At 38.0% G+C, this 21,125-nt stretch overlaps 3 protein-coding genes and 1 long non-coding RNA gene across 5 annotated transcripts in view; 2 read left to right on the forward strand and 2 right to left on the reverse strand.

The window, feature by feature from the left end:
- Positions 1-21,125, reverse strand: part of LOC131968572 (zinc finger protein Aiolos-like) — a 63,738-nt gene that overhangs the window by 35,501 nt on the left and 7,112 nt on the right. Inside the window, exon 3 of the mRNA XM_059329513.1 lies at positions 3,087-3,191. Coding sequence (XP_059185496.1) covers positions 3,087-3,103 — 17 coding nt within the window. The 5' untranslated portion in view covers positions 3,104-3,191. The remainder of the gene's footprint in view (positions 1-3,086; positions 3,192-21,125) is intronic.
- Positions 4,016-13,657, forward strand: LOC131968585 (SWI/SNF-related matrix-associated actin-dependent regulator of chromatin subfamily E member 1-like). 2 transcript variants are annotated; one of them, XM_059329545.1, is made up of 11 exons: positions 4,023-4,146; positions 4,968-5,018; positions 5,985-6,028; positions 6,338-6,442; positions 7,275-7,355; positions 7,686-7,817; positions 8,043-8,214; positions 10,802-10,974; positions 11,481-11,582; positions 12,111-12,369; positions 12,456-13,657. In XM_059329545.1, the coding sequence occupies exons 2-11, from the start codon at positions 5,012-5,014 to the stop codon at positions 12,659-12,661; spliced, it is 1,281 nt and encodes a 426-aa protein (XP_059185528.1). In that variant the 5' UTR covers positions 4,023-4,146; positions 4,968-5,011; the 3' UTR covers positions 12,662-13,657. The 2 variants fall into 2 exon arrangements, with proteins under 2 accessions (XP_059185520.1, XP_059185528.1); XM_059329537.1 differs by having other exon boundaries at positions 4,016-4,146; positions 6,338-6,436; positions 12,111-12,478.
- Positions 15,112-19,977, forward strand: ccr7 (chemokine (C-C motif) receptor 7). The gene is made up of 3 exons (XM_059329557.1): positions 15,112-15,417; positions 16,619-16,668; positions 18,189-19,977. The coding sequence occupies exons 1-3, from the start codon at positions 15,402-15,404 to the stop codon at positions 19,254-19,256; spliced, it is 1,134 nt and encodes a 377-aa protein (XP_059185540.1). The 5' UTR covers positions 15,112-15,401; the 3' UTR covers positions 19,257-19,977.
- Positions 15,735-18,423, reverse strand: LOC131968621 (uncharacterized). Its single transcript, XR_009394047.1, has 2 exons — positions 18,329-18,423; positions 15,735-16,104 (listed from the first exon to the last, which is right to left on the reverse strand). It is a non-coding gene; the product is annotated as an uncharacterized LOC131968621 (long non-coding RNA).

Consider the following 21,125-nt stretch of genomic DNA (forward strand, 5'->3'; position numbering starts at 1 on the left):
TGTTAATAATAAATACATTTTTTTCAGGAAAATCTATCTAACTTCACTCCTGAGGGAACCTTCCCAAGGGATTAATAAAGTTCATATCTATCTATCTATCTATCTATCTATCTATCTATCTATCTATCTATCTGTCTATCTATCTATCTATCTATCTATCTATCTATCTATCTATCTATCTATCTATCTATCTATCTATCTATACTGATGTTAGCTTGCTAGCTAGCTAGTGAAAAATCTGTTGTTCATGGCTAATTAACAACTACAACCAGGGCTATGTAAAGTCTTTATTCCATAATCTGTTCTCAAAGTTATCACTAGTTTAAGTAATACATCCCATGTATCATTCTTAAATTAGGAGGAGGAGGGAGTTGAGTTCCATACAACAATATTATAACTGGTGTGTTAACTATGTGACGAATTCATCAGAGCAAATGAGCCAAATTGCCATGTGACCAGTTGCTGATAAGCAATGTGGCACTAAAATGGTTATTTATTGAGTGCAGCGCATCTTACTCTACATAATACGTACTGGTGCTACATGACACTGGAAGGACCAACAAGATCTCCAACCTAAAGAACAGAATAGGTCGTCTGTCAATACCACCCAAAATGACCCATATGAGCGTATCGCTGGTGTAGAGCCCCTAGTTTCTTCATGCCCTCAATTACAACCCAAGAAGTGTTTCTAAAAATAGAGCATGTCATACACATAAATGTAAGGTTCGCTGTTGTTAAAAAAAGAAAAGGCTGCAGTTTTGTTTAGGCTACCAAACCATGTCTCTAAGGTTAGGGCAAAGAAACTTTCCTGGTTAGGCGTTATAAAAGATAGTTAGAAGTAAAGAAGTAAATAAATGGACATAAATGCCAGAAGAAGTTACAAGGATGACGTGATTACTGGAAGTGACGCAGTTCCGTAAAAGCGTGATGCACAGAAGTTAAGTGGTGTTTGAAACACATCGTTTACTTTTGTTTTCACATGGGACATGAACGCCGTCCTCCTGGGTGAAAGTCCTGGGTTTGTCCAACCCATCCACCTCCCCCCCTGCCCACCTGAAGTACAACTTTTGTGCTTTACACTCGCTTTTGTGTCATTCATGATTACTACTGCTGCTAGAGGGCGCAAATAACTCCAAATGTAAACAAGGGTCTCAATAAGGTGTTGTATCAACAACACATGCCGTCATATTTTGGGGGAGGACAATCTCAAACGTAAATATGGGTTGTATTAAGCTGCTGGTTTAAGGGGAGGACAGTCTTGAAATCACAAAAATTCACTGGAAACACTTAAAGCGTTCTACGATCTGTTGAAAACGACTTCGTTATCTTCATTTCATCTGTCTCTCTTCCACTCTCCTCTGTGCACAGCACGGACATGCACCGGTGAGCACTTTTGACTATGGAAGCTTTCTGCTGCAGGTTCTGGTTGTGCTGTGTCTGTGTATTTCGGCTTTACACGAGAGCAGAAAACATTAATGATCCTGATCTTAGCAGTGGCGGTTAAAAATTCTATAGCTGAAACTCTGGAGATTGTCTGAGTCCAAGAATTGCGATTCTGTTCACTCATTTGGGTAGCCTGGCAAGGCTTCCAGTGGCACACACCTGTGGCCCTGTTCTAGAGTTTCATCAAACATTACATTCAAATCAGACTTACACAATGGATCACCAGATTGTCTTTTCTCACTAGCCTGTCAGGGCTTCCGTATACACTACATCACATAGATTAAATACAAAAAGTACAGACATATTTAGAATTAACTAGTTTGGCGTCCTGGTGGCTCACACTGGTAGAGCGCGTACCATTAAGGCCGTGTCCTTGCTGCAGTGGACCCGGATTCGAATCCGGCCTGAGGCCCCTTTGCTGCATGCCTCCCCTCTGTCTCCCCCTTTCTATCTGTCACTATCTAAAAAAGCAGTAAAATGCCAAAAAAATAATCTTTAGAATTAACTAGTGCATAAAGTTGAACTAGTCATTAGTAACAGACTATTCTTGTCATCAAATATCCATTCACTTATATTAGAAGGTTCCCCACATCACACGTGACTTTGAAGAAATGTAATGTTTACAGTGCCATACAGTGTCTTTTAATCTTAAGTACAACATATTTGGTCATCAAAGCTTAGTGTTTAAAACACACTTTATATCTGTTGTTTTGGTTATGTGTTTGATAAGATTTATTTTTCACCTGTAACATTTTCTGATAATCCTTTTGGTCACAAAATATATTAAATAGCAAAATTACATTAAAATGTTGGGTTTTGTTAAAAAATATAGAAGGATATATTGTTATTAGATTTTGAAACTCTCAAATATTGGTATAATCTGCCTAAAAATTCAGTAATTATGGTAGAAATAATGTAATTACAACCCTGTTTCCAAAAATGTTGGGATGCTGTCTAAAACGTTTTTTTTTACATTCAATTGAAAACTCAACAAAGATTGTGTATCTTAAGTTAAAAAAAAAAAAAAAAACAGGAAACAGACCTTTGGATCAAGTGCTGCAGGTGCTACATAATTAGCTGTGTTCAGGGATGTACTTCAGAAGATGTTATCTTGTTACCATAATATTTCAAAGATTATCAGTCTATTTGTTTCTTTCATCAAATAGAAAAATTGCAGAAATGTTGCCTACGGGCCAGGGGGAGAAAATGTAACATTCACAGTGGACGTTAGGAATTTATGAAACCAACCAAGTCAGATAGACAATGTACCGTTTGCTCGTGTGACAAACAGGCTCATGATAATACTCAAGGCATTTGTCCAAGGAATATCTATGGAATGATGCATCATAATAATGTGACTGCAGCAGCTTCTAAAAATACCCCCACCATCCACCACCAGAGTAAACTTTCAAGTCTGCTTAGTTCCACTGCCTGAGTCTATTTTGGGGAGCTCTACAGGCTTAGGAACTGGGTCTGAAGCAAGAACAGCTTTACGGGTTTTCCTCTGATTGATTCAAAATGTCACGGGCCCTGTTCTGCCCCTGGGCATCCACAATCCCACAGCTGTGCCTGGGAGGCCCTGCGTGAGTGTCTGTGTTAAACCTGCACAGTAGCTGACAGGAGGCATGTGACCTCCATCCTACCTCCAGATGTACTCCATCACAGGTGTCCAATGCTAAACAACGTCCTGTCCGTGCCTTGTGTGGAATCTGCTCTCCATCCCATCAGTGCAGCTTTCTGGCCGTTGCCTGGTGAATGAAAAGAACATGAAGAACCACACCTGCATATGAGATCACAACAGTGTCTACATGCATATTATACAGGGTGCAGGTCAAGCAGGAATAAAATAAGCTCTCAAGTGTGCAGTGTAAACAGAAAGAAATGGGGTCACAATGAACACAATCAATTAACAAATCCAAAACAAGTACTATTCAGGTTGAATGGACAGAGATGTAGGCTAAATCCTACAGGCTTTGGATTGTTATCTTTAGGGAACACACTATTACACACTACAGAACTGGGCGGCTCTCAAACAATGTGAACAAGAATGCAAAGTATTTCAGTTCTAACAACAAGGGAGCAGTGAATAGGGTAACCTTGATTGCTTAGTGGCCTGTAAAGCCTCCTTAATGCAACTTACGGTATGGTGACATAATTATAGCCCCATTATGTCACATAATAAGTAAATACTTAAATATAAAATCCATAGATTAAAACCTTGTACATAAAATGATTAAAACGTTTGGTATCTGTCACATTTCTGACATAAAGTGATATATTTTGCAGTAAAGATAACAATTTAGATCAGCTTTTTGCTTCTCTATAAATCAAGTTAACATGCTACATGATGTTTCTGACAAGTCCTATGATGATGCACATCTGCACCTGAAATATGAAGCCAAGTTGTTAAAATGTGAAATCCTATGTAGCTGCATTGTGATGTTACCTTCTCTTTTTATCTGACTATTCTTGAGACGAAAGATGTTTTATCAGCAAGTGACAGCTGAGGGCGATGAGCATCAGCATCGAGGCAAAGCACAGCTGTAATGAGGAGAGGGTGGGGGTGCAATTCTGGAAGATTCTGCAGGAATCTTACGAGTGGACCCCGTTTCATTGGTTTATTGTGGGGACTGTCTCTCTCAGCTAGGTGGGTTAGCCTTCCCTGTCAAAGCCACAACTGTGGTGGGGACTAAAGGTTTTAGGGTGAGTTTTGTGGCCATCACTTTAGTAGACATGCTTGCTTGTCATAATCAAGATCCTTGGGAATGTATATATCTCTCGATGTGTTGGTCTGACTTGACGTTGCATGCTCATATATCTCAGAGATGTCGTTTTCCTTTTCATGTCACGTTAGGTAGCTTAGCAACGTAACCAGCTAACCGACACTCAGCTGGTTGTTAAGACTAGCTAGCGTTAAGAAACCAAGCTAACAACATATTAATTAAGAACGAGTCACTGTTATGACATTATAATTACAGTTCAAGACACGAGCGTAAACTAACGGAACCGCTGCATGTATTGCAGGTGTCAGCTCTAACAAAGCTAAGGAGAAACAAAAAATACATTAGCTGGCTAGCTACATCACTAGCTACTAGCTCGCACGAGCACATGCTAATATTATAGCTTGCTAGCTGTAGCTATAGCTAAGTTGCTGCACGTTCATTGGTTAGGGCAGGGATGTAGCTAGCGCTAGCCGTCAGATGTACGGTAGAAACCAGTCAGCCCTAACTACCACTGCTAATTCACCGTCTTACATATCTAAGTCGTCATAACTTCATTGACAATTCATACGACCTAAACTAAAGTGCAACGCTTTTCACGCTATGCCATTCCCTTTAATTGATTATCCAAGAATCTTTCCAGTCTGTCAGTGTTCATAGTTACATTAAGCTGCATGTTACCAGTATCATCATCATCATCGGCATCTCTTTGTTTTGTGCTATCTTAGAACCACCCTGGCTACACAATACATCTCATCACAACGGGATAAAATGCCATTCTGTTCTAAAATGTGTTTATTACAGAGCCAATGACCGGAATAAACTGATATCTACTCCTCACTGCAGAGATGTCAAGTAAGCACCTGAGAGTGTTTAGCTAATTATGATATCGTCACACTGTTAAAATAATCGCCTAAGTCATTTTTTGTCAAAATTGTTTTTTTTTTTTTTTGCCTAAATCATCTTCTGATGACACTTGCCACCTATGGTAAAATCGCCTACAGCCTCAGTTGATCAGATCATGTGATTATACCCCTTTAAGACAATGGCCTATGTCAAGTGTGTGACTTAAGCAGATTTATTATGCCTAAGTCAAAATAAAATGTGACTTAGGCAATTTTTTAAACATGCCTTTGTGATTTAAGCAAGTTATGGTAACACTTTATTTTGAAGGTGTCTACATAAGAGTGACATGAGCGTGTCATAAACATGACATGGGATGTGTCATGAACATTAATGACACTTTGAAGTAACATTAATGCTCATGATACTTGTCATGTTTCTGGCAGGATTGTGTGACTCTTATGTAGACACCTTCAAAATAAAGTGTTACCATATCTTGCTTAAGTCACATAGGCATGTTCAAAAAATTGCCTCAGGCACATTTTAATTCTCTTAAGTTACATAATTTACACACAGTGTTATTACTATGCCAATAGCCATCCTTTGTTACATCCTTTTTGAGTGAAATGATCAATAAATGTATCCATCAAAACTTGAAAAAATGAGTTAGGCCATTATTTTAACAGGGTGACGATATGAAGCTTCTTGTAGGTTATATTAATATGCATATTCAAATATATCTTTTTCCTTTTCATGAATCCATGTTAAGTGATACAGCCATAACATTTTAATATGAAAGGTGTATTAATGATTTACAGAATTTATTTAGATCTAATCTGTTAGTGGTGGTAGTATTTTTAGAGGTAATCCCTGGAAAATAGTGTGGGTTAGTTAGATTTAAATAGGAGAATCGTAAATAATCTGCTGTTTCAGTGGACAGATGCTGATGTTTCATTTGGACCTTTTCTTTCACAACAGAGAGACCATCCTATGCCCCTCCCCCTCCCCCTGCCCCTACAACAGTAAGTATTTCTAACTAAGAGTAGCAATAAATATTATTTATGTATCCTCAAGTTAAGATGACACTGCTGTTGAAAATTTAATTCAGTACATGCTTTATATATTTTTGAAAGAGATCAACTTTTTTGTTGATTCCATGAATCCTGTTGGCACAGGCAAATGTGCTGACACACCAGGTTATTTCTTTATCGCCTCAGCATGAAGTTTCTTTATTTTGCATTTTTCCAGCTTCTTTCATGAGTTTCTTTAATTACCCCCCTTTTTCTTTTATGTCATTTCTCATTCATATTTCTCTCATTTATTTCCATCAGCAAATGCCCAACACTACCGGGTTTGTTGGGTACAACCCATACAGCCATCTGGCCTACAACAACTACAGACTGGGAGGGAGCCAAAGCAGCAACAGTCGGGTAACGGTATGAATATTAACATACAGAAAACAAGGTGACCAAAAAAGGTCAGACAGACCCAGGTGGAGAATCTAAATCTGTAACAGTTCACTTCAAGTTTCACACAACACTGAACAGTCAGCTTACTTAGTAAGACACTGCAGAAACCCTGCGAGCATTGAAGCTTTTCACAAGATCGACCTTTGCTTTATTCTGAGCAAATGAGATTAGATATATGCGTGCACTTCCACTGTTCAAAGAGCAGATGCAGCAAAGTAGCCAGTATGAAAAGCCTTACTCATTATATTACTGAGAATCTTAAATGCATATCACTCCAAACTCCCTCTGCTGTCTCCTTCACGGTGCAGGCTGGCTAAGAGTCCATCTGTGTGTATTCAAATACCACCTGCCTTTCAAAGGCTGCATTTCTGACAGCCATGTAAAGTAACCCATGCCATCAGTGTTGCCATGGTATTAGAGACTCGCTGCATGGCTCTGGCTGCTGAGCAGTAATTTAGTCGCTGCATGCAAGCTGTGGTTGGCTGGCTCTGATAATGGCATTACGGGCAAATCTCAGCTTAAGTGAGATTTTTGTATTTTTTTTTTCACAGTCAGTGCTGTTCCATAGCACTCTGTTGGGTTCCTGACTTGTGTATGGCCTCAAATGGTCATTAATTAAATCAGGTTAATACAAGTGAAAATAAATTACTTTGCACCTTGTATTTAATTCTAAGCACCTTGTATTTAATTCTAAGTGCCATTTTTTGGTAGTTTATAACATGACCATTCACCTGCACGTAGTTTCATAAGATAAGTGTTAAATTGTTGCCTTAATGTGATTTTCTTCTTTCTTCACCAGAATTCATCTGGAATAAATATCCCAAAGCCACCCAAGCCACCCGATAAGCCATTGATGCCATACATGAGATATAGCCGTAAGGTAAGTTCTCAGTGTGTTCTTGCTGCTTTTTGCATCATCGTGTGCTCTGTTGGAAGACAGGGATGCTTTGCTTTTCAGATATTCTTTGACCTCAGAGTAAGTAAAACATACAATGATATTGATGGTTGTTTAATCAAGGTAGGTGTGAAGCCAAATAATGCAAGGTGTTAGCTACGACTGTCCACATCACATAGTGGGATTTATTAACTTGGAGATGGAGTTTAAAGCACACGGCCTCCTCTGGTTTGTGACCTCTCTTCAAAGAGATAACAACTTATAGCCCCTCCAACCCAACCCAACCCCACACCCATGTCTGGTTCTCATCACCAGGTTTGGGATCAAGTAAAAGCCTCCAATCCTGATCTGAAGCTATGGGAAATTGGGAAGATAATCGGTGGCATGTGGAGGGACCTCACTGATGAGGAGAAACAGGATTATTTGAATGACTACGAAGCAGAGAAGGTTGGTTGTTTTACAAGGGGTGTTTATGGTTTTTTTTCTGATGGGTGACAAGTAGATGTGTCTCCAACAATTGTGGGTGTCCCTCCTGTCTTCATTCCTTCCTTTCTAAGAGTCCTGACTAAACCTCTTTTCATATCCTGTCGGAGTTGATACAAATGAGGGTCCAAGTTGTGTCTGCTTGCCATCTCTGTTTCCTCGTCATTCCTGTCATCTTTTCCACCGTAGATTGAGTATAATGAGAGCATGAAGGCCTATCATAACTCACCAGCCTACCTTGCCTACGTCAATGCAAAAAGCCGGGCCGAGGCAGCTCTGGAAGAGGAGAGCCGCCAGAGGCAGTCCAGACTGGACAAGGGCGAGCCTTACATGAGCATCCAGCCAGCAGAGGATCCAGATGGTAAGGCCACTCAGCTAAATGCTTTCTCTCCCAACGTTTAGAGCACTGTGACAGAGCTGTAATTACTGTAGCACGACCACACAGAGTTGCCAGTTTCCCCACTCCTCCTACACTGCTACAACCATCCACATTTTTGGTAATCAAATCAAATCAAATCAAAATTACTTTATTCATCCCCAAGGGGAAATTCAGTTAGTCTGGTAGAATCTCTTGGTACCTTTGAAATGACATTTGTGCTTTTACAGTTTGTATTTGTTTTGAACAACAGTTTACATTTTGTAGGTATTCTTGGTGTTGGTTTAGAAATAATTGCAAAATTTACATTCTTTTCTCTGTTGTTTTAAAGACTGACGCACACCCATGTTAGGAGCCAGAAGACATTTGAGTTACACCCACCTCTAGGAAATGATGCCTGTCTGGGGTCTGGCTTTGTTACAGTTGGAGATAATGATGTACAGGAAAACTACAGATAAAACCGATTGCTATTTAGAAACACCCCAGACTATAAAAAATAGCTAGTATCCCAGTGGGTTATGTTCTCAACAGACTGCACGTACGTCAATGATTAAATAAGATTTAGCTCTCTGGGTGGCTACATACTTAGAGATTGTGCTTTTTTAATAAATACAGCCTTAAAGAACTTCTACTGTAAGCTGCTGCCATATACCAGTTTCTCCTCCTTCTGTATTGAAACTGCTCAGTGATAACGGACCTATTAGACACACAAAAAAAATCTAGAAAGTGTATGGTGGTCATTTTCAGCAGTAGAGTCAATTGATCTAACCAGAGGCATAAAAAAACCCCATACTAACAAGTGAAGAACAGACACACTCCACACAGAAACCCAGCCATGCAGAAAAAGTGCATAATGAGACTGAATTCTACCATTTCCTGTTGTGGTGTTAGACCCACTTCATGACCACCTTTGAAACTCTCATCATGGTAGATGAGATTCATTTCAAAGCTGCATGCATGGGTGCACAGCAGTGACAAGTTCAGTTACAGAGAGCTTGTGTTGTATCACACAGAGGTTTAGCCAAGTTTTGCCACAACAAAGCCAAACTAAGGCGCGCCTCGTATATGATAGTGTTGAACAGTGAGCAAATGGAAATATAAAAGGCGAACCACTTGGTAAATAAATATGAAGATTGAGAAATGAAACACGCATTTTCTAAAAACTCTACTGTTTAATGTAGTTACGGTACCTTGTAAAAAAAAAAAAGTACAGGTAAACTGATTTTCAAATCCAATATGATGGATGAGATTGATTTATTTGCTCCCTTCTTTAAATGTCCAAAATGCAATCAAATATCAGTAAATAATAGTTTTATGATATTTTAGATTCTTTAGAACGTTATTGTTATTATAATTATTAGGTATTACATTGCACTTGAGTCTACTAAACAAACTCCAAGTATTTCCACATCACAATACTGTTGGTGAATTACTTTCCAATGCTGCCATTTACAGAACTTGTGCCAATTAGTATTTTCGTCCTGCTAAAATAGGACATTTTGCATACAAAACTCTCCTGGATTTGGTCTTGAATTCTATTGAAACCTCTTAACTGACTTGAGGTTAGCTGTATACAGACACGGTTCTCTCCCTATGTCCTAATGAACCCTGAACAAAGGAGATTGGTAGGAGATTGTCAAATATTAATTCACCAAAATGAACAAAAATCCATCAAGATATGAAGTTGTAATCCCTGTCAAAGATCCTTCTAAAAGTACAGTAGTTTTATTTTTTATTCCAAATACATTTGTCAAAAAAATCATATTTGAAGCCATCTGGACTTAATTCTTTATCACTGCAATGTCGAAAAAGTAACTAGGGATGATTATTGTCTTAAATGGCTTTACCTTTTTTCACCTATATTATTATGGAAATAGAGTATACATTTAAGACAAAGATGAACATTTGTGGACGGATGAAAATTGCAGAATACATCTTGAAACTGTCCACTTACATGGGGTTATAATTAACTGCTTGTTCCATTCACCTAACAATAACGGGTTTGCTTTGCTTAAGGATGTATTTTGACATAATGTCCTATATTTATCTTGAACTCTGTATAAATATTGAGCAATATCCTCCTCATGTTTATGGTGTCTTGATACAGCAGTATTTGCATCATTCTGTTTTGTATCATGTGTGCTAAAGCCTCTCCTACTTGTATATGACTGAGTAACATCTGTACTCTTTGTCTTTTGATAACTATATATAACAATCAGTCATAAACATGCAGTCTTAAATGAATGAATTTCCTTTTGCATATTTATACCAATAAACTTTTTTACCCTGTACAAGTTCCCTCTTCAGTTGTTTTCACAAGCATTTTTTAGGCTATTTTAACTTTAAATGTACTTTTGTATTTAGTTAAACGATAAAGTATGTATTAATACCTGCACAATTTTGTATAATAGTGTTTTTAACAGTATAATGCATTTTTGCTGCCTAAATGATAACAGACAAGTATGCTGTGTGTAGGCATGCAGAGACTTGTGTCAGTTAGTAACTGACTATGTACTTGCATCTCATTTTCAATAAAGACAATCATGAACTAAGATGTTTTTTATGTCTTCAGATTATGATGACGGGTTTTCTATAAAGCACTCAGCTGCAGCTCGATTCCAACGCAACCACCGTCTGATCAGTGAGATCCTCAGTGAGAGCGTCGTCCCAGATGTGCGGTCAGTTGTTACCACTGCTCGCATGCAGGTTCTCAAACGCCAAGTCCAGTCTTTGATGGTACACCAGGTATGATCAAGTTCTAATCTTCACATATACGTTTTATAGGTTTATAGGTTTTACTTATTTGCACAGTTAGAATTACTTAAAATGACAAAGATAACATATAATGTAAAGTGCAGGGGAGGCAGAAAACCCAGATGGGCTTATTTAAAGCCTCCACCTAAAATTTCATAGTTATTAGAAAGAAATAAACTGATAATAGAAAAAAAACATGTATAACATCAACAAGTTATAATGACAATAACAAAAACAAAAATGAACATGTTAAAAAAGTGTATTTGTGTGTGAATTAGAATTTTAAAACAGCAGTTAAATGAGCTTTTAGACATCTTTTGAAGCATTTTACAGAGATGGAGTCCTTTGCCAGATGGGAAAAGGTATTCCATAATTTGGTCCCCCTAAATTGAAGAATAAATTGACCTCTACACATAATGGTGGCATTTAGCAGACAGCCTTGTTTTTTATTGGTTAATACTATAATAACTGTGTTGCTGGTGTGTCTTGTGTCACAGAGAAAGTTGGAGGCAGAGTTGCTTCAGATTGAAGACCGCCACCAGGACAAGAAAAGAAAATTCATCGAAGCCACAGAGTCGTTCACAAATGAGCTTAAAAGGGTACGGCGTCTTTTACACTGAGCTTGGTCAGCACTTACTCGCACGCAAGCTTCATTTTGCATGTTTAACTGTACAGTGTGCAGCTCTGGTTATGTGCCAGTCTCTGTTTGTCTTACAGCCACCAGCTGCTGCTAACTGTGTCCATATGCTCTGGCATTGACAGAACTATCATCGTTTACAATTTGTAGCCCTCATAATAACTTTTGTTTTGGAATGAGATGCAGTAATGTGCAGTTAAAGGCACTGTCCACTGTACACAACAGGTGGCGCCATTTATCCTTCACAGAGCTTCTTACAGCATCCATTCATTGCCCGAGAGTGGCTTTTTCAAGACGGAACATGTATTGAAACCTTGTTGTTATGAACAGAAAGTAGTTACATTATGTAAGTTGTTACTTTGGGTCCAACCTGCACACACATGTTCATCCAATACTAAACTTTGTAAAGGGAAAACGAGCACACATTTTTCAAGAGTGCAGCGATTGTTTTCACCATTTCTACATTAAATCCTGTTACTGTACTTTACAGCTGTGCTGCATGAAGGTGGAAGTGGACATGGAGAAGATTTCTGCAGAGATTTCTGCAGCAGAGGAGGCAGCCCGCAAACGTTTGGCAGAACGTGAGAAAGATGCAGGAGACAGAGGTGCAAGGGAGGCCCCAACCTGTGTCTTAGCAGAAGAAGAAAAACACATTTGCGCAACACATGGCACCAAGACCCAGCCAAATTCTCTGAGTGAAAGTAGCAACAAAGAGGGCGAGGATGCAGAGTCCAGCACCACAACACCAGGTGAGCCACACTGGCCTTTATTAACGGCTTTGGTGCCATCTGTCTCTCTTGCACAGCTTCATGGTTTTTTTTAACATCCGACTCAGGGAAGCCGAAAGCCTCAGAGGAGCTCGAGGCTCATCCAGGCAGTGAGGAAGGGGCATCAGAGGATAAGGAGAGCGTCCCAGAAGGAGCCATGGAGGAGGGAACCAGCGACAGTAACACAGGCTCAGAGACCACCTCTGCTCCGACAGAAGACGCCCCGACTAGTGAGCCATCAGAGGGGTCCAGCAGGGCGAGAGCAGCCAACTGAGACCAACACCTGGCTGTCTGTGAACTGTAAGGCTAACGTAACGTCTGCTGGCCTCTGATAACATATATTGCACAGTATCATCTCAAGTTTGTCAAAGCATATGAAGAACGTTCAGATGGGCTCAGTGTTAACAAGCCTGAGGCAAAGATGTTTTAGTTGAGTTTGAAAACAATAAGTCTCACAGACACGCGCTGAATACAAATGAATATAAAAACATAAGCACTTGGAGCCGACAAAACAATTGTCCTGCTATGGCTGCTAAATGCACCACAAAAGCTCATGTGAAAGCACTATATTTCCTCCACAGCCATTTGGAAGAACCCATACAAGCCCTCTTCAGCACATATTGATACATATCTCTCGCACTATGTCTGGCCGACCCCAGATCATTGCAGATTAAGACTGGCTATATAAAAACAGCTGTCACATGAAACAAACATTGTTCAGTGTTATATTTAACTTTGTTCTTTGTATTGTAGTGTCCTTGTTGCTTTTATTGTTATTTTTGCATGTTGCAATTTAAAAAAAATAACTTGGCCTACTTGTGAAGAGTGGAGCTGCGTGACAATCTCCTCGGCAGGAGAATATTTGTTTACTCTCTGTATCAGTATTACAGTGACAGTATTGTCTCAGGAGTTTGTAGTCTTTAGTAGTAGTTATTTTTGTTATTTATTATCAGCTTTTTTATTATACTTGTGTATTGGTTGTACCATCCATAAGTATATCACATGATCATCAATGCTGTACAATGCTCAACTACCAGTGTTCTCAAGTTTGCTAGCTGTCAATCAAATCAAAAGCAGTACGCTTAGAACATTTGTGTTATGGTCACTATTGCAATTTTCAGCAGAAAACTTTTAAATGTACCGTAATTGTGTACACAGTGTAACGAGGTTTGCTTAAACATGGTTTTTCATGTCGTGAAACAGCTTGAAGAACAGTCATAAACATGCAGTCTTAAATGAATGAATTTCCTTTTGCATATTTATACCAATAAACTTTTTTACCCTGTACAAGTTCCCTCTTCAGTTGTTTTCAAGTATTTTTAGGCTATTTTAACTTTAAATGTACTTTTGTATTTAGTTAAACGATAAAGTATGTATTAATACCTGCACAATTTTGTATAATAGTGTTTTTAAGAGTATAATGCATTTTTGCTGCCTAAATGATCACAGACAAGTATGCTGTGTGTAGGCATGCAGAGGCTTGTCTCAGATAGTAACTGACTATGTACTTGCATATAGCTATTTGCAAAGGATAGGTAAGGGAAGTGGGTAAGATCAGAGGGAATTGCTCTGATTTCCTGTTTTCATTACAGAACTAGAAATCTTCCTGGCAGTTCAGTTGTGCTTGTGATAAATTTCAACCTGACAGGAGATTTAAGATTTGTGTGTGATCTTATCTATGATTTCAGCCTGTCACAGGATGGTGTGTTAATCAGATTTCATAGTGCTGTAGTTTAAATGTGAAAGATGTCCCCCTGCAGAGCAACCTGGCGTGTTTTGTACCATGCGGTTAGCAGTGAAAGCTAGAAACCACAACCGCAGCGACACAGGTGTGCAGAAGCCTGTGCACATCTTGTGAGTTATTGGGCGAAAGGTTTTGCAAAGCATCGATTGTTGTCCAGCAAAACAAGACTGTCTCCGTAATACTGCACACTATGTACAGTGATACAACAAGAAAATCAGCTCACAGCATTAACAAAATTACCTTTTTAAGAAAAACAAAGCTGTCTCACTGCCATTACATTTGACTAAATACTGTACTTGATGTAACAGTTTGATATGGAGTATGTGGGATGTTTACGGGAAAGAAACTACAATTCAGAGACAATGTCATGTCAGGACAGCACCTAGGGCACTCAGCAGTCCTGCAGGACTTTTTCCAGCTTTATCAAAATGTATTCTAATTCACATATTGCAGTCAGAATATTTAGTCTGTGATTGGTCCCATCCCAAACCTTGGAGGAGGCCTGCTCAAGCCAATTTTAAATGCTGTATTTATTACTGATGAAATCCTGGAACTTCCCTTGAGTTCAAAGGAATGAGAGTGAATGTGAGTACAATAGCGAGACAGAAGGTAAAAAGCAGAAGTAAAATTTACCAACTAAAGTGATATCATAGGTCAGTGATACACAGATTGTGGTTTTAAACTATCTGCATCATTTTCTAACAGAAAACAATGAGTTTCCCCTGACAGCTCATTTGCATACAATTCATTTACTGTGAATACACCTCCATAGTTTCTTTCATAGAAAATGAGTTCTTGCTGCTCAATTTAAATAACTGAAAAATGCTCAAACCTATCAATCCTCACAAAAATGTTCAATATTTTGTAATTTAGCATATTTGTAGCTTTGTCAATAAAAAAAACACAGAAAAGTTAAAGCTATGAATTCCAGGAAGCGGTTATATTTTTTTCAAACCAGACACAGTGGTCAGACAGCATATTATTCTAATGGACAGCACTGATCTACATATTTAAATAAATAGTAAATATAATACAAATAACTGACATCTTAGGAGTATAAATAATTGACAAAATTATAAAAAATATGTTTTTAAGTTCATATTTTAGTTGGAGTCTGTGGTTTTGTCACATGATACTTGAGGGCTGAGGAGAAAAAAAAACCTTTCAGTGAAGCAGTTTTTCATTTTAGCGAAGGGAAACCACCATCAAACAGACATTCAACTCATCTGTGTCTCGTGGCTTCACCTGCAGCATACTACTTTCAGTCAGCATGTCTTGTGACAAATGTAAGTACCTTATCAGACTTACTAACATATTTTATTTTATTCATTTATATGTTATATATATATATATATATATATATATATATATATATTGTATATTGTGTATATATTATAGTGAATGAATGCAAGATAAGACAAATATCACGTTTATAAATGTTTTGAGCAATAACAGCAATAATAGTACGTGGTCTGTTCAGTCAACTCTATTTAACATGGCAATGTGTAAAACAATTGAAAGAGGTGTCAGTGCTCTAACTGTTTTAACCTGCATAATAGTTACTTTTTATTAGTAGACTGATTGACTGCACACAAAGCGACAACACAGAACTGTACTTTTAATGTAATTTATCAGCAAACATTATTTTTGGACTAGCCTAAATCTGGCAACCACTGTCATTGCTACACTATAATACTTGATGATGATTATTATTCTTATAACTGAAATGAATAATACATTTAAACATATAGGAGTTAAATCTGGTAAATCTGGCTCATCAAGTTATCTGACAGTGGTGCAGTCTGTATTGTAGAGTAAAAACAAATCACAATAAATGACAAGACCCATTATGGTTACTGAATCACACTAAAATCTTTTATAACAACAAGGGACTAGAAAAAAACCCACATTACCACTGGTTGCACAGGAAGACTCTTATTTTTAAAAATAAGTACAGCAAGGCCACCAGTAACCTGTGAACACATTTAAACACAACATTACCAGAAGACTAGTATTTTAAGGGGGAACCATCAATTCTCCACATAAAGGACGCTTTACTATTCATTTGGAGTACTACTCAAGGTGTGAAAACAGCTGTATCATGTCTAGTAAAGTCAAGTCAAGAAAATAATAATTTCATTCGATTATTTCAGTTTGGGCTTGAGGACTACACATGTATAACAGAAAGTCTGACTTGTAACTGGGTTCATAAAGATAAAAAGATGTTGACATTTACCGTGTAGGTAGCAGCTGATGAAATGATAAGTGCAGGATGCAGCATTTCAAAATTTAATTAGGGAGAACATTTTTTTCATCTTTTGTTGCATCAGTACCGTTATGGGATTGTATTACCCCTTTAACTGACCATTCTAAGGCTCTTTAACATCACACACAATGAATGTCTGCATAACACTATGCTTATTAAAGATACTGTGAGATATACTATTACAATATGTGGTATTCTAAATCTCTCTCCTTGTCTGCCAGGTATCTCAAACCTTCTGCCAGCTGTGCTGATATGGTTCATGCATTTTAAGGTAAGACAGAAAGTGCAGTACAGTATACTTATTAAAGTTGCATTACGTTATAAGATGTTAAAGGGGCAGTTCATTCCAAAATTTAAAATACATATTTTTCCTTTTACCTTAAGTGCTATTGAGCAATCTAGACTGCTTTTGGTGAGAGTTGCCCAGTGTTGGAGATTAGAGCCCTACAGATCAGTTGACCGATACTTTTGGCTGATATTTGCCTAACAAAGGCATAACAGCATTTATGCACGTTGGTATGGGTTGGTATCGGCATTGGTCTATATGTTGCCTCATATGCTGTGATATGAAAACATATTTTACTCAATATATAATGCAGAATAAAATGCTTTGGGTGATTTTAAAAATGCTGTTAACTATTTTTTGTATTTATTTATTTATTTATTCTTTATTTAAATTGTCAGCAATTGACTGACACTGAACATACAGTATTGATATTTAGCCGTTTATCATTTCTAGAATTGGTTGTCAACGCAATACATTGTATATACAATGTATAATAATATATAAATAAATAATTAAATATTATTTAATAAAGCAATTTGTTTAAGAAAGTAGCCTTCTGAGTTTGCAGAGTAATATTGGTGCATAATTGGTGCACAATCCACATAAAAGGGGGCTATTTTTTCAACCAAAAAACTTGCTATATCGGAAGAGATATCAGTTATTGATGAATTTCTCCCCTCTAAAATCGATATCCCATATTCAGGGATTCAAGGATTCTTTATTGTCATACCAGGCTCATGTTCACACATAGACTGGAAATGAAAATACCGTACCCGAGGACCCAGGGATAAAATATATTAGTCCGGATATATTTGAGATACCTGCCGTAGAAATGTCTGCCTTTTCTCGAATATAATGAAACTAGATGACACTTCACTTGTCATGCCAATAAAAACATTTGAAAAACTCAACAGCAGTGTCTCTTTCCAGAAGTCATGACCTTAACTTAAGGTACTCCACAGAGCTTATATGAGCAGTTTCATGGAGGAGCTCTCCTAGAAAGAGAGTGGTTCCTTCATCAAACTGCTCACAACAAGGTGTGAGGATTTGCTTGAGTAAGTGGGTAACATTTATTTAAAAAAAAAAAAAAAAAAGACATTAAGAGACTTAACATGCTGTTAAGTTTTTCAACTTTTTATTGTCATTAAATTCAAGAGAAGGCAGACATCTCTGAGGACTACATCTCCAACTCTCTGCAACTCACACCATAACAATCTAGACTAGTAAAAAGCACTACAGGTCAGAGGAAAAAGTTAAATTAAGTTAATGAAGACCTGTTTGTTACAATTTGCCTCAACTTAGAGGTGGAAACAGCAGGTAACTAACAAGCACCATTTCCTCTCAGGAAGTGGTTGAAAAGGTGTACTGAAAAACTAAAGCATGTCAGGGGTTGGGGAGTGGGTAGTAAGGCATCTTATTGTTTTCCGATTTACACATGCAATACTTGATTTGAATTTTCTTGTGACCTGCTCTAATTTGATCATATACTCTGTCTTTGATTACAGTGTTGCTTATCTCAAACTGAAGATAATACAACCAGCATGGACTACCAATACGACTATAGCACAAGTCCGGATTATGACAATTTTCCTGAGCTCTGTGTCAAAGAATCCAACCGCCAGTTCCGCCTCTGGTTCATGCCTACCTTCTACTCCATCATCTGTTTCCTGGGGCTGGCAGGAAACCTACTGGTCATCCTCACCTTCTTCTACTTCAAGCGTCTCAAGACCATGACAGATGTTTACCTGCTCAACCTGTCCTTTGCAGACATGCTCTTTGCTCTTTCACTCCCCTTTTGGGCAGCCAACTCCATGACTGAATGGGTCATGGGCGTTGTAGTTTGCAAATTCATGCATACAATTTACAAGGTCAGCTTCTACAGCAGCATGTTCATTCTCACTTTCATCAGTGTGGAACGCTACTTTGTCATCGCCAAGGCTGTATCTGCTCACCGCTACCGCTCCCAAGCGGTGTTTCTCAGCAAAGTGTCATCAGTTGCAATCTGGGCATTGGCACTGATCTTCTCCATTCCAGAAATGAAGTACACCACAATCAATAACCACACCTGTACCCCTTTCACCAGCAGTTCTGACCAGCTTCGTGTCAGCATCCAGACGAGCCAGATTGTTTTGGCTTTTGCCCTCCCGCTCCTGATCATGAGCGTCTGTTACAGCAGCATTGTCCATACCCTTTATCAGGCCCGTGGCTTTGAGCGGAATAAGGCCATCAAGGTGATTCTGGCTGTGGTGGCCGTCTTCGTGGTGTGCCAGGTGCCTTACAACCTGGTCTTATTTTTGAACACGCTCGTAGCAGCACAAGGGGGAACCGAAGACTGCAACTACGAGAACAGACTCCTCTATGCCACCGACGTCACCCAGTGCCTCGCCTTCCTGAGGTGCTGCCTCAACCCCTTCGTCTATGCATTCATCGGTGTGAAATTTCGCAATGACCTCCTGAAGCTCCTGAAGGAGTTGGGTTGCATGAGCCAGGAGAGGTTCTTCAAGTATACCTGCGGCAGGAGGAGGAGCTCAGCGGCTACTGACACTGAGACCACCACCACATTCTCTCCTTAAAGCTGTTTAGCATGGACAACCACCTGTTCATACCTGCAGACCACACAGTAGACTGTATATTACAATTAAAATCTTAAATAAGATTTAAAAAAAATGACATGTACATAGCAGAGGTTCTCATATAAATTTCAATGTTGTGTGGTTTTTTGTTGTTTTTATCTCTTTGTAAGTGATTATTCTCATTATTTAAGACGAGATGAGGCTTCTAGTTAATTTTTTGTATAAGCTACTGTGTTCCGCATTTCAAGAAATTCCTGTTGCTAAAGGTGGAGTCAGCGATTCTCATCCAATACAATTTTTGCAAATTTCTCTTCATGATCCACTTCTGTGCGTGTGCTGAAAAAAAAGAAATCCGATGTTCATACACTGTCCTGGCCATATAAATGGGAAACAAATAAAGTGGCTTGAATCGAGCCACACAATACTATTTCATATGTGGTTGTGCACAGGACAGGTGAAGCATGGATGTATAAAGAGAAAGGGAGAGGGATTTTAAATGTGGTACATGCTAACGTTGTGAAGAAGCACTGATGAGAGGGTTGTGCTTAATTTGCTGTTGAGCTCAATATATCAACAGTCTTTCTCCAGAATCGCTAACTCCAAATTTCATGAAAAAAGAAAATCTCAACAGCACCAAACCATGTACATTAAACTAAGTGAACAAACCACAGTCTCTTTTCTGTAAAATGTAAGATAAATAAATAACATGAACAATGACTGAAACAAGACTTTCAAGTGTTTCATTAACATCATTTATGTGGATAATTAACAGAGGAATTATGACGAATTATTGTGTTTTAGTTACTGATCTCACATGAGTTTGTTTCTTCATTTAAAATACAAATGTGAAACTTTACCAGTATGCCACTCTCTGCAGCTGTGGGGTGCCTGTGTAGTCGTGGTAAAGTCTGATCATTTACTGTTATTAAACTGTTATATTGTAGTCTGGATTTTAGCTAAGTGCAGGATTTTTAAATACATCTTGACAAGAAAGTAACAGTTACAGATAAATGCACCGACCAAGTTAATATCTTATCATTCTAAAAAATGACAATTGCTACCTTTTTTAATAGACTTTTAGGACAGTTTAAGTCACAGCTCTGTGTGAAAAAACACACCCTTCCAGCCATAAACTTTACACTGCTGAGATGACATAATCAGTTAGAGCCGCAGGGATTAGTGATCCTCACTGCTGATAGGCTCACAGGGAAAGGGGTTGGGATTTCACTAATAAAAGCATGCACCACATGAAACGTCAAAGTGTAACAGTGAACAGTTCGAGAGTAAAAGACAGTTCAACTACAGAATCTCGATCAAAAGAAAATAAGGTAAGATTCATTTTTCTTTTCATTAACTATACTTAGTTGCAGTAATATATAATAAATGTATCAACTGTACTTTATTTTTATTGGTGTGCTCCTTGTCTACATTATCAATGTAGAGTTAAAACTGTATTATTGTTATTATTTATTATTATTATTATTATTATTATTATTATTAATAATAATAATAATAATAATTTTATTATCATTATTAATTTTATTATTAAAGCAGGTCTTAGCAGGTACACAAAAAGCTATGTTAAAGTAAATTAGGATGCTCCACATGTATGCAGCCATATCCTAAAATGAAATTATTACTCATAAGCCAGCTGCATTTCAATGTGCACTATCATTATTATTCACAACGGTAAAGCTTCGCTAAACTAAGACATAACTTATAACAAGTTAAAAATGTTGTGAATGATCTGAAAATAAAAATACGAGCAGATTTTTGTCTACTTAAAAGAAATGTTTTGGCTGCTGTAGGAAAACACTAGTGTAGTCATGGTAACCAGCAGCCACCTGGTTGACTCACTGAGCACCACTC

This window comes from Centropristis striata, chromosome 1, assembly GCF_030273125.1.
Source record: "Centropristis striata isolate RG_2023a ecotype Rhode Island chromosome 1, C.striata_1.0, whole genome shotgun sequence".
NCBI lineage: Eukaryota > Metazoa > Chordata > Actinopteri > Perciformes > Serranidae > Centropristis > Centropristis striata.

Excerpts from the sequence above, each read along its gene's own strand:
- LOC131968585 (XM_059329545.1), top strand. Across the intron at positions 6,029-6,337 it reads CTCCCCCTGCCCCTACAACA|CAAATGCCCAACACTACCGG; the intron begins GTAAGTATTTCT and ends TATTTCCATCAG. Across the intron at positions 8,215-10,801 it reads GCCAGCAGAGGATCCAGATG|ATTATGATGACGGGTTTTCT; the intron begins GTAAGGCCACTC and ends TTATGTCTTCAG.
- ccr7 (XM_059329557.1), top strand. Across the intron at positions 16,669-18,188 it reads TATGGTTCATGCATTTTAAG|TGTTGCTTATCTCAAACTGA; the intron begins GTAAGACAGAAA and ends CTTTGATTACAG.